The sequence below is a fragment of the Aphidius gifuensis genome, linkage group LG1 (assembly GCF_014905175.1).
Source record: "Aphidius gifuensis isolate YNYX2018 linkage group LG1, ASM1490517v1, whole genome shotgun sequence".
NCBI classification, from domain to species: Eukaryota; Metazoa; Arthropoda; class Insecta; order Hymenoptera; family Braconidae; genus Aphidius; species Aphidius gifuensis.
Genome location: NC_057788.1, coordinates 23,594,230 through 23,610,434, shown reverse-complemented (window position 1 = coordinate 23,610,434; position 16,205 = coordinate 23,594,230). Strand labels below are relative to the sequence as shown.

The 16,205-nt window shown below is 24.7% G+C and overlaps 1 protein-coding gene across 23 annotated transcripts in view; it reads right to left on the bottom strand.

The window, feature by feature from the left end:
* Window positions 1–16,205, bottom strand: part of LOC122854370 (TLD domain-containing protein 2-like) — a 102,649-nt gene that overhangs the window by 7,449 nt on the left and 78,995 nt on the right. For 10 of the 23 annotated variants that reach the window (XM_044155023.1, XM_044155032.1, XM_044155049.1 and 7 more), the window contains 10 exons: window positions 15,189–15,346; window positions 14,718–15,104; window positions 14,425–14,643; window positions 13,976–14,335; window positions 13,734–13,882; window positions 12,889–13,050; window positions 11,845–12,014; window positions 11,504–11,666; window positions 9,305–9,530; window positions 8,882–8,965 (listed from right to left, as the gene is read on the bottom strand). In XM_044155023.1, coding sequence (XP_044010958.1) covers window positions 8,882–8,965; window positions 9,305–9,530; window positions 11,504–11,666; window positions 11,845–12,014; window positions 12,889–13,050; window positions 13,734–13,882; window positions 13,976–14,335; window positions 14,425–14,643; window positions 14,718–15,104; window positions 15,189–15,346 — 2,078 coding nt within the window. Of the gene's footprint in view, window positions 1–4,107; window positions 6,456–8,881; window positions 8,966–9,304; window positions 9,531–11,503; window positions 11,667–11,844; window positions 12,015–12,888; window positions 13,051–13,733; window positions 13,883–13,975; window positions 14,336–14,424; window positions 14,644–14,717; window positions 15,105–15,188; window positions 15,347–16,205 lie in introns of those variants that run through there. The other 13 variants (XM_044155090.1, XM_044155056.1, XM_044154987.1 and 10 more) reach the window with 6 other exon arrangements.

Here is a 16,205-nt window from a genome sequence, read left to right as displayed (position 1 = left end):
TTTATCAGGGTTATAGAACAGGAAAAGAGGTATTTTTTGAGTTAACAAGTTCAGCGCCATCTATTATTTTTCTGAGGAACTATATGGTAAACACACTGAAATATCATAGATAGAAAAGAGCTGTTTTATCAGGGTTATAGAACAGACAAAGAGGTATTTTTGGAGTTAACAAGTTCAGCGCCATCTATTATTTTTTTTAGGAACTATAGGGTAAACACATTGAAATATCATAGATAGCAAAGGGCTGTTTTATCAGGGTTATAGAACAGGAAAAGAGGTGTTTTTTGAGTCAACAAGTTCAGCGCCATCTATTATTTTTTTCAGAAACTATAGAGTAAACACATTGAAATATCATAGATAGAAGAGGGCTGTTTTATCAGGGTTATAGAACAGGAAAAGAGGTATTTTTTGAGTTAACAAGTTCAGCGCCATCTATTATTTTTCTGAGGAACTGTATGGTAAACACACTGAAATATCATAGATAGAAGAGGGCTGTTTTGGCAGGAGTATAGAACAGGATAAGAGGTATTTTTTGAGTTAACAAGTTCAGCGCCATCTATTATTTTTTTTAAGGAACTATAGGCCAAACACATTGAAATATCATAGATAGAAAAGAGCTGTTTTATCAGGGTTATAGAACAGACAAAGAGGTATTTTTGGAGTTAACAAGTTCAGCGCCATCTATTATTTTTTTTAGGAACTATAGGGTAAACACATTGAAATATCATAGATAGCAAAGGGCTGTTTTATCAGGGTTATAGAACAGGAAAAGAGGTGTTTTTTGAGTCAACAAGTTCAGCGCCATCTATTATTTTTTTCAGAAACTATAGAGTAAACACATTGAAATATCATAGATAGAAGAGGGCTGTTTTATCAGGGTTATAGAACAGGAAAAGAGGTATTTTTTGAGTTAACAAGTTCAGCGCCATCTATTATTTTTCTTAGGAACTATAAGGTAAACACATTGAAATATCATAGATAGAAGAGGGCTGTTTTATCAGGAGTATAGAACAGGAAAAGAGGTATTTTTTGAGTTAACAAGTTCAGCGCCATCTATTATTTTTTTTAAGGAACTATAGGGTAAACACATTGAAATATCATAGATAGCAAAGGGCTGTTTTATCAGGGTTATAGAACAGGAAAAGAGGTGTTTTTTGAGTCGACAAGTTCAGCGCCATCTATTATTTTTTTCAGAAACTATAGAGTAAACACATTGAAATATCATAGATAGAGGAGGGCTGTTTTATCAGGGTTATAGAACAGGAAAAGAGGTATTTTTTGAGTTAACAAGTTCAGCGCCATCTATTATTTTTCTGAGGAACTATAAGGTAAACACATTCCAATATCATAGATAGAGGAGGGCTGTTTTATCAGGGTTATTGAACAGGCAAAGAGGTATTTTTTGAGTTAACAAGATCAGCGCCATCTATCGTACTTTTAAAAACTATAGGGTAAACACATTGAAATATCATAGATAGAAGAGGGCTGTTTTATCAGGGTTATAGAACAGGAAAAGAGGTATTTTTTGAGTTAACAAGTTCAGCGCCATCTATTATTTTTTTTAGGAACTATAAGGTAAACATATTTCAATATCATAGATAGAGGATGGCTGTTTTATCAGGAGTATAGAACAAGCAAAGAGGTATTTTTTGAGCTAACAAATTCAGCGCCATCTATTTTTTATTTAGGAACTATAAAGTAAACACATTGAAATATCATAGATAGAAGAGGGCTGTTTTATCAGGGTTATAGAACTAGAAAAGAAGTATTTTTTGAGTTAACAATTCAGCGCCATCTATTTTTTTCTTAGGAACTATAAAGTAAACACATTTAAATATCATAGATAGACGAAGGCTGTTTTATCAGGGTTATAGAACAGACAAAGAGGTATTTTTTGAGTTAACAAGTGCAGCGCCATCTATTATTTTTTTAAGGAACTATAGGGTAAACACATTGAAATATCATAGATAGAAGAGGGCTGTTTTATCAGGGTTATAGAACAGAAAAAGAGGTATTTTTCGAATTAACAATTTCAGCGCCATTTATTGTTTTTTTTAGGAACTATAGGGGCAAAGCATTTAAATTTAATAGAAAAAAATAAAGTGTTGTATCAGGGTTGTAGAACAAGAAAAGAGGTATTTTTTGAGTTAACAAGTTTAGCGCTATTATTTTTTTAAGGAACTATAGGGGTTAAACATTTAAATTTAATAGAACGAAATAAAGTGTTGTATCAGGAATATAGAACAGGTAAAGAGGTATTTTGTAAGTTAACAAGTTCAGCGCCATTTATTGTTTTTTTTAAGGAACTATGGGGGTAAAACATTTAAATTTAATAGAAAAAATCAATTTGTTGTATTAGGAGTATAGAACTAGCAAAGAGGTATTTGATTATCAAAAAAATAAACAGCATCTATTTTATTTTCCAAGAAAATCTATAGAAAAAATTAGAGTTCTGTAACAGGAATATAAAACAGGCAGAGGTATCCGATAATTAAGGTGGAGATTTGTATGAGCAACATAGAATGACCGAAGCGATATTCAGTATTTCCAAAAATTCACTTCCTATATTTTATATTCGTCTACTCCTAAAAATTTTATTCGTATCAGGAACATAGAATGTTTGAAGAGGTATTTGCCATTTTCGCTAATCAATTAAAACATTATTTTAATATATTTGACCTCGTTATTTAACTTTCACTAAAAACACATTTATTCATATTAATTTTAAAAACATACAAATAAATAATAGCAATAATATCGATTATAAGTAGATTCATGAAGTTTACGATATTTTTTTTTATATTACGTCATCACGGTTAATATAAAGTTCATATATACATGAGCTCGTGTATTTTTAAAGTTTGATCTATATGAATAAAAAAATAACAATCTTATAATTATTATCAATAAACAAATATGAATAATTTTTGTCACGTAAGGGATTTATTCATTCCTTATTTTTTGCTTTGAAGTTTGTTAAATATTATTTAATAATCAGACATAGTCAATATGACCTCGAAAAATGAAAAAATAAATTGATGTAAATTGCCTTGGGTTATCAGCAGGATGATTACCTTGGCTTCCCGATAGAGTTGCTTGTTCTCATAAAAATGTTAAAAAATATATATATATATATATACATTAAATTACATGCTATTTATTAATTTTTTTATATGTATCTAAAAACGAGAAAACAGAAAAAAAACTATACAATTACTAATAACTATGTTGATTATTTTTTTCATTGATACAAATGAGTTTAAAATTAAATGTTTGTAATAATCTATGTAATTTATATAATTGATAGCTATCAGAATATTTCTTTTTGTGTTAAAAAATTTATCAAACAAGTTTTCGAGTAATATAAAAGTATTTTTTATTTATAATTTAACTCTCTCCAATTTCTCGTTATGATATGTGTTTTATTAAATATAAATAATTACAGTGACATTCACGATTCATTAAAAAAAAAAAGAATAGTAAAAAACCGTATATAGTTGCATGATAAAATAATGTTCATGCACCAGCTTCCATGAGTGTTTGTCGTGTCTATTATTTGAATTACAAATTAAACTGAACATCGTGGTGACAATTATTATTTGTTTAAAAGAAACGAATAACTTATGAAATATACATATACGCATTCTAAATTTATTCCTAACTTAACGAGATTAATATAAATATGTAAAATAATAATAATAAAATACTTGTTAATGACAAAGTTTTTGTAAAAAATTAAAAAACAAAATATAAATTTAGCTTTACTTTTTATAAATATTCATAATCCAACAAAGCCCTATAATTCAAATAAAAAAAAAAAAACGAATGGCCGAGTTTTTGCAGAAGCACAACTCATTCGTCCATTGTTCAATATAAAATTATTTACTTTTTTATTTATTTTCAGTTCAATTTTGAACTATATAAAAAAGTAGCTCAATGAGTATGGGTTTTTGTTTTTTTTTCGTAAAAGTTTTTAGATTAAAATTATTTCTTTTATTCTTCATCGTCAAACACAACTATGAGAGATTAAAATTGGGTCAAAAATGATCAAGAAAAAAAAATTCAAACAAATATAAAATTTATGTATACAATGAGCAAAATTCTTACCGATAGCATCATCGAAGAATGTTGAATAACATAGTTGAGAAGTGTAAATGCGTCGGTCGTCATTGTAATTTATTTATAATTTTGATTGTTTAACTTGTAAATTTTTAAAATGAATATATGGAAAAGTATAAGTAATCCAAACTTGTGATTTTAAAATTTGAGTAACACGATAGAAAGACAATTGGCAACTGGGTTCAAGTGACAAGGGATTCTTTGATATTGGAGGTTTCAGGATCGAAAGTAGAGGACCTCGATAATTCTCCCACCCAATCCCTTCACATATCAGTTGTTTAAATGCATATACTTGAATGTTGACCTCGATCACGAAGACGCCATCAAATGGCCAATGAACCCTCTTTCTTTATATATTTATTCAAAAAAAAATATTTTTAAAGTTGTTTTTTTCTTATTATTGAAATAAATAAATAATTATTAATTTTAAATAAACAAGAAAAAATTAAAATCTAAATATTCATTTTAATTTAATTATAATTTTTGATATTAAGTTTTATATTTTGAATTGTTAATTTGCTATTACATCAGATTAATAATAATCATAATAATAAATGAGCAATAAATTATAGTCTGTTGCAATTGTCGATTGATTTAGAAGTGAATTAATATGAGTATGTTTTCAGTTACACCCATTTTAACTGAACCTGTAATTTCCTCTCAAAGCCAATATAGAAAGACGATATATGAGTCGATTGAATTTACCAAGGTAATCAGGAAGCACAACTACATGCAAAGTCAGGCTTTAACAATGCACCAAATTGTTTATTGCACCTATTCTTGGATGTAGTCAATATAACCAAGTGTTTCAATTGCCACAAATTTTCAAGTATTAATAATTTTTTAAATTATTTACTATTTAAATTTCATATCAATATTTTAATACTGTATATGTAATTTAAAAATTTAATTAAAATATTAATCATATCAATTATTCTTGACATTTGTTTGTGTTTTTTTTTTTAACCACAATGATGTGGCACAAAAACACACTCGCATCTGGTTTTGCAAATAAATATGTTGGTTCAATCTTTGAGATAAATTCTCTACCAGTACATATATATTTATCTGCGTACTTGCAAATCCACCACACGACACTGCTCACGCTATTTTTACTTTACTTCTCGATATTGAATAATTATGATATATCCTGGGTACTAATTAAAATATCAAAAAAATAAATTATATTTGTATTTAAATTTTGATAAATTTAATCTGTTTTATTTAGAGCAAAAAAATTAACTTTATATTCATGATTGAGAATGTATATATTTATTTTTCATGTATATACTTTATTTTATTAATTTGAAGTTTTTGTTGTTGTCAATGACACTTTAAAATATAAAAAATAACAAAAATAAGAAAAAATTAAAATATTTAAACGAGTAATCAGTGAGGCTGAATAATAATAATTGCGTTGTTTAACTAGTTTGTTAATAATTCACTTTAAAAAATACAAACTTCGTTTTTTTATATTAAAAATTGACTAAGTAAAAAAAAATTAAAAATTTCAACTTAGTTTTTTTATATTAATTACTTTTAAATTATGATATTATAATAAAATAATAAATTTATGTAATTTTATTTATTTACCTTTGTTTTTTGTTTGAGATATTTAGTAATTTTTGAAATTGGATTTGGAATCTTTGCCTTTGGCATGATGACTAAGATTTATAAAATAATTATAAAGACTAAAATATATATACTGTTTAAAAAACAACTGAAAATATTTGGCACTGTAACAAGTTAAACTTCTATAATATCTCAGCTAAAATGAACTATCTAGAATAACCTCGAGAAATATTTATCAACAATTCTTTAAATAGAAAAACCTTTAAATTTGTTGGTCACTCGCATAATCATCAACAAATATTAAACAAACCCGGTTTTACTGTTTTTTTTTTTTTTCAAACTTTATGACTGATTACACACTAATTATTCACGTAATCATTCAACTTTAAGCAAGTAAAACAACTTGTGTATATAAAAAAAAAATAATAAATTTAAAAGTAACTCAATAACGTTAACTTATTTTTTTTTTAAAACACTCTTCCACACTTTTCACCTGAATATCCAAGAAGAAGCATTTTATTTAAAATAAAAATACTTATGAATCACTAATTATGTTATATTAATATATTTTTTAGTTCTAAAATAAAAAAAAATAATCATAAATTTACTGTCATTATATTTTTTATTTAAAAATAATTATTTTTGCCTTTCTAATCTTTTTTTTTTTTTTTTTATTACTCACACGTAGCAAGTGAAAGAAAAAATAAAAAAAAAACTCCGCGTCACTTGACAAAGACTAGAGCCATACTGAGCTTTATATATTTGCGTCAATACAATATTAGTAGACGTCTGTTATACTCTCAATTTATATATATAAAAGTGGGTTTTTTCTTATACATATATTTATGTTGTTTTCATTGCGCATTGAGAAGTGCGCTACACGTGCTAATATATACTAAAATCTTTCTTAAGATTGTTATCATTTATTTATTTTTTTATTTTAAATATCAAATCACATACTTTATACCTATAAATTTGTTATTATTCTGTTTTTAAATAAATAAAAAAAAAATAAAGATAAATAATTTAAATGTGCAGTTAAAAATTTAAAAAATAATAAAAATTATTCTCATTAATACTATCAATTATGATAACATAAATATACTTTGCATAAATTTTTTTTCTTTACATTCTTTATGTATTTATTTAAAAAAAAAGAATGTTAATTAATTTAAATATGTACTTATTTTTTTACGTATTATTTAAAACAATGAGATATTAAAGAAAAATAAAAAAAAAACCGCGTATAATAAAATTTTAATAATGGAAAAATAATTGAAATTGAAAAGAAAAATTATCATAAAAAATAATTTGTGAAAGATCTTAAGTATGTATGTTAATTATTGAAAGATATAAATTATTGTTATTATTTTTTTAATTGTATTTTCTGACGTTTTCTTTATTCAGCTGGTATTTATTATTGTGAAAATTCCTATGAGTTTAAGACTGTAATAAGTAACGGTAATATCATGCAATAAAAAATAAAAATATAAATAAAATAATATAAATCGATATAATATATTGATATATATGTTGTTTGTTTTAAAAATTTATATTTTCAGTTGTGATAAGTATTAAATAAACAAGACAAGCTGATTTCGTATGACTGATATTTTCAGAGTACACGGTTTATCAAGATAATAAATAATAATCATTTCAATACGTAAATATGTGAGAATAATAATTTTGTTACCATCAAGAGTATATAAAAAAAAACTAACCAATTTATAATACATAAAAAAAATAATTCTAAAAAAACTAATTGACTATATGTTTCATTAATATTCATGAAAAACCTAATCGTAAAAATTATAAACAATCGACTATTTTTTTTTTGCAATTAAAGTTAAGAAAAAAAAAAATGACGCAAACATTTTTTTTGCCTTATTTTTTTACTTGGCTCATAAGATTTTTATGAAAATTAATGAGAAGTTTAAATATCACTTGAATAATAATAGTATGGAAACTAAAAAACATTTTTTTTTTTTTCTTCTGTACTTTCAATGTGTGTGTACATGTTATTTTTTGTGATTGATGTATGAAATATCGGAATATTTAAATTGAAGTTAATGTGAAATAAAGTATGAATATTTTTAAAAATATTTTCAATGATTAATGTTTCGAATTTCAAAATTGTTGTAAATTATTTTGTAAGAAAAATAAAAATATCTAAATTTTATTTAAATTTATATTCAAAAAAACTATATCTGCTATTTTATTTTTACTATTTTTTTTTGTTTATTTAATAATTGTATTGTTGAAAAATAACCGGAAATAAAAAATCATGTGTAAATAAAAAAATGTCGTTTTTTATTTTCTTCAATGACTTGTCCTAGGTTGTGAGTATTATTTATTATTTATTATTTTATTTCCGGTAATAATATTATTAATTTCAATATACTATTAATAATTTAATAAATAAAAAAAAAAAAAAAAAACAGGATCATCACAATAATTGATGATAATTTTCAAGTTGTCATAAGAAGAAAAAAAATTATTTATCAAGTTTTAGTCGATTTTTCTATTGACCTACTTGGAAATTTTGATGAATGAATATAAGCCATAATTTTAAAAAGAAAAAAAAAGAAAATTATCATGATATTTTGCAGTGAATTTTAATATAAATATTAAAATTAATATCTTGATATTTTTTTTCAAGTTATATTTCTGCGCATTTATAAAGTCATGTAAATTTTTCAAGGTTTACCCAGGGAATGTGTTTATTAATTAAAATAAATTGAAAATGTTCAAGTAATAAGAAAAAAAAAATGTTTTCAAAATGAAAATGAAAGCTCTAATTGTGAAAAAGCATATATGCATCATGGAACAAGAGTTAGACAATTTAGACTAGTTTTTTTTTCCATTTTTTTTTTGCTATTAAATTAAACTGGCTTGATGAATTTGAATTTATGATGATTTCCATTAGAAAAAAAACATGCAAACATATAACTTGTGAATAGTAAAAACAAAAAAAAAATTATAATCAATTTTTTTTTTCTTTTTAACAAATATTTGTGCAGTGTAATTGAAAAAAAAATTGTTTTTGTATATTGTTTGGATAGTGTGACTTGTGTTTACGAAAATAGTAATTATTTAAATACGCGAATGTTCAAAATCGTTAGTTTTCTGTTTTGTTTAAATGTTTGTAATTTTTTGTATGTTTTTTTTTTTTTTTGAGCTAAGAGGATACCTCGGGATCCAGGCTTGGCTCAGCGTCGGCTGATGTCGACGTCTTCAGAATTGCGTAGAGCTTTACGTACGGCGCCTTGATTAACTGAATACGCCAATTTTTATCAAGTTATTTTAACGTTGATTAATGAAAAATATTTTATATTTTTCAATATAATATAATAATATAATAAATTAAATTGTTAAAATAAATTCAACCGTTAATTTTCACATGTATTCACAAATTTTATCAATATTTTTTAAAATAACTAAATAATTTTATTAAATCTAGATTATGTATTTTTTTTTTTCAATTGAACATAAAAATTGTGAATGTGAAAATCATCGTAATATTTATTTTTATCCAGTAAATATAGTATAAAATTATTATTGCTTTTTTTAAGGGTTCATTATCTATATTATATAGCTTTATTTTTAGACTTACCTCCCATGACTCTCTTGTTAAATCAGTTATGTCATCACTATCAATTGGTGATTTTTTATCATCACCAGATTCACCAGTTTCACCAGTTTCTTGTGGTGACATTTCCGGTGACATATCTGTGTCAGTGTCGGAAAGTATGTAGCCACGTTCTTGCCAATAATTTTCATCAAGTTCACCATAAAGTGTTGGTACCCAGGCATGTATAAATTTGTACAAATCATCAACCCTAAAGTAAAAATAAAAATACATTAATGAATTGAGCTAAAAATAAATATTTATCAATCAATAACATTGTGTGCTTTTTTTTTTGTTGGCAATTAAATTCAGTAGCCATTATAAAATATCAAATATTGCGATGATGTTATTTGCAATGTTATCTATTTTATTATTAATATTTTTGTTTTTCATTTTGAAATGAATTAATAAAGTTGATAGACAAAGTTAACTCAGTGTTTCATTATATGATCAAACTGTGTGAGAAGAATTTAATAATGTGCTATGAAAACACCAGATGTTGAATTATATGATCAATAATATATAAATTCAACTGACAAGTTTGAAGGTTTATAACAATGGCATTGATTAAATTTATTATTATCTGTTTTAATAATATAATTTCGAAAATATAAATTCAGTTTATCATATTTAATTTTATAGCAAAATATATAATACAATACAAGCTTTGTATAATTAAACAAACATTATATGAAAAAAATAAATGAATAATAAACTTGTTGATAAATTTGATTTTTAAATTGAAATTTTTTATTATCAATAAAAGATAATATTTATTATTGGAAATTTATTTTTAGTCTGTTTTTAAATATTATATTAAAAATAATTATTTAATTGATTTTTTAATATAAATTATTATCATTATTTACTGACAAGATGTCAATAAAAATTAATAACGATAATAAATTTCGATGAACTGGATAAATAAATAAAAATAATTTCAGGTATATTATTTAGTTACGTAAGAATTTTTTTTTTTATTTTTAAATGGATTATCATTGAGATTTTAATAATGTATATTGGATTTGAAAGATCCTGTAATCGCCAGACTGGCGCTGTGTTGTAATCTCATGTCTCATCCATTTGCTTCGAATCATCAGATACATTGATAGACTATTTTTTAAAAAACCACGTTAGTTACATTTAGAATTTTAAATAATAAACAAAAATACTATCTATATTTTAGTAGCTCCACGTGTTGATTAGTTTTATAAAAATAATCTTTATATGACCTTCATGGTTGTATTGTAAACAAATAAATAAATTAAAAAAGTTGTAAAGTTTTTTAAATCCACCGAAAAGAAAAAGTTCTAATGCCTGTCATAATAAATTACTTTTATTATTTTTGGTTTTATGTATCAAGAAAAAAATAACTACGTTTCAAGGATTTTCTTATGAAAGAATTATTTAGCCCAAATATATAAATAAAACAAAGCTAATATTTTTTTTTGTTCAGTTTACATAACTCATAAAGTATATAAATAAATAAAAATGTAAATGATATGAAAAATTTATTGGATAAAGTACTAAAAGATAATTTAAAAGTTGCAAATAATAATTTATATTTTCCTCGGGCTATTGAAATTATTTTAATATATAAATGCTCAATAAAATTCGATGAAAATAAACAAATGAGTTTATCAAAGAGTCAAAGCTTTCAAGATGAAAAAAAAAAAAATTGAGGGGGAATTTTAAGATCAATAAATATGATTTCAATATATTTTTAAAGATATTTATGTATCACGAGTGAAAATAAATTGCTCAATTTTTAGGCAAATAGTTATGAGGAAAATATTGGAATGCTCAGAGCAAATGTCTAATCCCCAAAGCCTAAACGTCCCCAATTTGGCTGTATAGAATTTATTCGTAAGAAAAGAACATAAAAAAAAATTGTCTACCCAGCTGAATTTATGATAAGAAAAATCAGCACGAACATCACGAATGATTTATTTTGTAAATAATAATAAATAAAAAAAAAAAAAAAATGAACAATCCCCTGGCAACTTTTTTTTTTTTTTTGCTAATATTGGAAAAGCCCAAGTTTTACTTTTTATTTTTCGATCGCCCACGTTTACGAAAGAAATAATGTTCCAGATAATAGAAAAAAAATTATTGACCATTTTTGTTAATAAATCGATAATATATAATAAAAAAAATAATGTAAAAATAAATTATTAAAATTACCTGTTACGTGGAACACTGAACCAATATTCAGGACGTAATTTCTTCTTTCCATAGCTCATAATTGGAGTTGAACGAGGAATTTTTTTGTCCTTGGGTCTGCCAGTTCGTAATCTGAGATATAATGGTGGATCCTCACAGCTGCGAGCTGGTCTTGGTATCAACTCTGTCAAATTAATCATAAATTTAATCCATTAAATTTTGTTTTGTTTATTTATCAAACTAATTTTTTATGTTCAATTTTACTAAGTGAAAAATATTATAAATTGATAATAGATTACAACTGTGATGATCCTTCGTAAGATGATTTATTTTAATATAATTTATATTTGATTAAAACTTACTATCGAAACTAACGAAAAGTTCAGGCATATCATCAACTGAGACCATGCTACGATAATCCAATTTTGGTGGCATTTGTTTATGTCCACGTCCACTATCCATGCTGCTGTTGCCAGATGATGTTACAGTATTTTGACGACCAGCAATACCAATTGCATTTGTTGATGATCGTCTGAAAATAATTAAGCCAATATTTTTCAGCAAATAATTCAACAAAAATATACTGAAAAAAAAAAAAAAACAATAATATCAAAGGAATAATAATAATAATAAAAGTACATTCCGTTTAAATGACAACATTTAGAACAGGGAAAAGTATTGTTAACATTCAAAACTTGTGCCTTAATATAAATTATTTGTATAAATATTAACCTTGTGTTTTATTTGTTTTTTTTTTTATTTTTTTTATTATCAATGATAACTTTATCATTATTTTAAGTTTAATTGAAACAAGTGTTTGGTTTGTGTTGTGTTGTTATGGCCTGTAAGCATCAAAACAATTATCAATAGTTGGTTTTTTTTTTTATTATTTAAATTCAAGATGCACCTAGAGGTCATAATAATTGTGAATCAACAAGACAGGAAATTGTAAAAAAAATATAGAAGTCTATTTATAATCAAATTTGGTACAATGAAAAAAAAATCATAAAAAATATTTTCATTAATTAAATATTAATTAAATGGCTTCTAATGATTATTTAAAATTTTCAGGATAATAAAACAAGTAAAGCAATATTGTATTTAAAAAAAAAAAAAATTAACAAAGGGTTTAAACATTGAATAATTTTAAATTATAAAATCTAAAATAGGAAAAATAAAAAAATGAATTCTTTAAAAAAAAAAAAACATTTAATTAAAAATTATATTTACATATATATATATATAATAATAATAATTAAAGGACATATATATATATAAGGGCATATATATTTTAATGGTTTTTAAACGTAAAAAGCAGAGGAATAAGGAATGATAATTAATATTGAGATATAAAAAAAATATTTGGGATAAATAACGACGTGGAAATGATGAACAGGAGGACTCACCCAAGGAAGCTCGGTGAAAATTGAGGATAGCTGAAGTCCTGTGAGAGTGAGGAGGCAGTAAGAGGAGGTGTACCACCTGACTTACCACCTCCACTGCTCTCTTCACTTGGTGTTTTAGCAAATAGTCCCGAGCTAAAGTCACTCACCAGGTTGATTGGCGAGCTTATATTGTCCACCACCATTACACATGTTTATTTTTTTTTTTTTTGTTTTTTTTTTTATTATTATTTATATTAGTTAAATTATTGAATGCACGTTTTGATTTTTTTTTTTTTTAAATTAAACAAGAAAATATATATGTATTATAATATTAATTAAAAGTTGTTGTAAAAAAAGCCAAATAAAAAAATAAAAATAACAAAAGGCTTGATCGGTTTATCAGATTTTTTTTATATATAAAATAATTATCTTTGCCAGCCAGATGAATAAATATCAGCAAAGAAAAAAACAATAAATATAATATTTTATAAAAACCAATATTCAATCAATGCGAGAGAAATAAAAAAATTAAAAAAAAGCAGTCAATACACACGATGCTTATAAAAGCTGAATTGATAAACCAAACGAGTCACAATTTTATTATTTTTATTTTTTATTTCTGTTAAATTGTTTCAGTTAGTAGAATAAAATAAATATTAATTGAAAAATAAAATGAAAATCGTTCAAACGCGTTATGCATATGAAGCAATTTTTGAATTTTTTAAATTAAAAAATAAAAAATGATATAAAATAATATTAGTATAATTTTTTTTTTCAATAACAGTATGTATTAATATAAATGAAAAATATAGAAAAAATATATTATCTTTAATGCTTAATGTTAAAAATAAAAAATATAAACTTACCTTGAAAAAACTTTACTGAATACTGATGAATGATGACTGTCAGCACTGTTTGGTTGACTTGATACTTTGTCAGAGAGTGATTTGTCATCTTCCTTTTCAGTAGTGAAACCCTCTAGCAAGGAAAGAGGATATGACAATCTTTTCATCATCTAAAAATATTAAAAAAGAAAAAAGATTAAATTAATTAAATAAAAATAAAAAAAAAATATCTATTTCATTATTATTATTTATATATAATTAACCTTATTTTTTTTTGTGCCTTGTTTTTCCTCTTCCTTGGTTTCTTCAATTTTTTCTGGTTCCTCAGCATTACTATCCAGACTGAATGACACCGAGCTCGCTTTTTTTCTTCCATTTATTGCCAAGTTAGCCTCCAGTGAATTGCCAGATACGTTTGTCGGTACGATTGTCAACGGCGGCACCCAATCTGAAGATAAAACTATGTCCGCGTCCGAATAGACTTTCTTGGAGGGAATGGGTTGAACTACGGGAATAGGGGGATTAGGTTCACGAATGTCGATACCAGAATCGTAGCATGACTGTTTGACTAGAGATCCTTCTTCACCTTCTGGAATGGCACTCGGTTTTGGTGGTTCTGTCATCTAAAATATTTTTAAAATATAGGATAAATAAAAATATTTAGAACTAGAATTTTTCGGAAAATTTAAATTATTTTGATGAATATAAATACCTTGTCGGAATTTACGGAATCTTGTTGTTCTTCGTCAACTGAGAAGGAGAGTCTGTCTTTACTTGGTACTGCCCAATGATGATCCAACATAGAACGCCTGCGTTCCTCCAAAGTTTTAGTTGGCATTCCAAGTGATTCCTTTTTGATGTCACCAGTCTCCTCAATTTTATCCTTTTTTAAATTTTTATCCTTCTCCTTTTCTGTTGACGAGCCTTCATCCTAAATATTTAAGAAATATAAATAATATAATAACACATATAAATAAATAGATAAATAAATAATAGTTGACATACATTTTGAAGGTTTGTTGGTGTTACAAGATCACGTTCAAATGCTTTTGGAAATGCATCACCATCACGTTCAGCACAACTACAAACACTCTCATTATCATCAACAGTAAGTTCAGAAAAATTTTCATCTTTACCAGGTGATAAACATTTTCTATCTGTTGTTGGTTTTTTAATAAAATATATTTCTGGTTTTTTATCAGCACTACAATTATCAGTATGGCTAACTCTCATATGTGCAATATCATAATAAATAGCAGCATTAACAACAAATTCCATTGGTGCAATAACACCATAAGATTCAGCACCATGCTCAATAACCAATGGATCAGATACATTTGGATCAAACATCACAGCATTTGGTGTTACTAATAATACACCACCAACAACACCCTGTAAATTTAAATAATTATTAATTATTTATATTAAATAAATTATCATAGTATTAATATTTTTTTTATGATATTAAATATTTACCTGTCCATCTGTGATATGGCGTACATTTATTTTTAAAAATCTTTCTCTGTATGCTGGTGTTTCTTCATTCATAGCTTCATTGTTTTTGTCAAGTGGTGTTTTTACTCGTTCCATGTGACCTGGTTTTGGTGATGAAGGTCGTAAATTACCCAAGAGTTCTGCAAAAATATTAAAAATTTTTTTTGTTTATTTATATAAAGTAATAAAAAAAATATATATTTTTTAAAAAGAACAAACAAATCATATTTTTGTTTATGCTTATATTGAAATAATATTATTTGTATTTATTATTACAACTAGAGTTTATGCTTGTAGAAAAATAACTGACTCGTGTACCGAGTAAAACATTAAAAGTTACATTATTTAATCAACTGGTCATAAAGTTACTACTTGACGGGAATTGGCTACTGAGTAATTTAACTTTTATATGGCTTTTGTAAGCGTGACATATTTTTTTATGATAAGAAAAAAAAAAGAAGATCATTATATTTCCTTTACTATTTCATTGTGTTTATAAATATAATTTAATATTCAAAAGTTCAATGTATTTAATATATATTATTTTACCTAACATAACACCAGTCCAGTCTGATAAGCCCGAAATTATACAATAAGCCATTGCTTTATATTTTATCAAAATATTAATATTCACAGTTTAAAAAATAAAACAAAATGTTAAAATTTTTATTGTATACATTTGTTAAAGAATAGACTGACTGACAAAAGACCAGCCTTTTTATGATACGGAAACGATTATTCACGAGAGAGAAAGAGATAGAGACATAATAAGATAAGAAAACAAAAAATACGCATTATGATAACGGAAAATTCTCGTCTTTTGTTGTTCAAGTTCAACACAAGTCAGCGTCTCGTATTGACATAGTTTTTAATAGTTCTCAAAAATTATAATTATCACACTATTATATAAATAAAAAATTTATTAACATAATAAAATGATTATTCAAGTTTTAAAAATAAAATAAAAATAAAGAAAATAAATTATTTTTTTTTAAATTA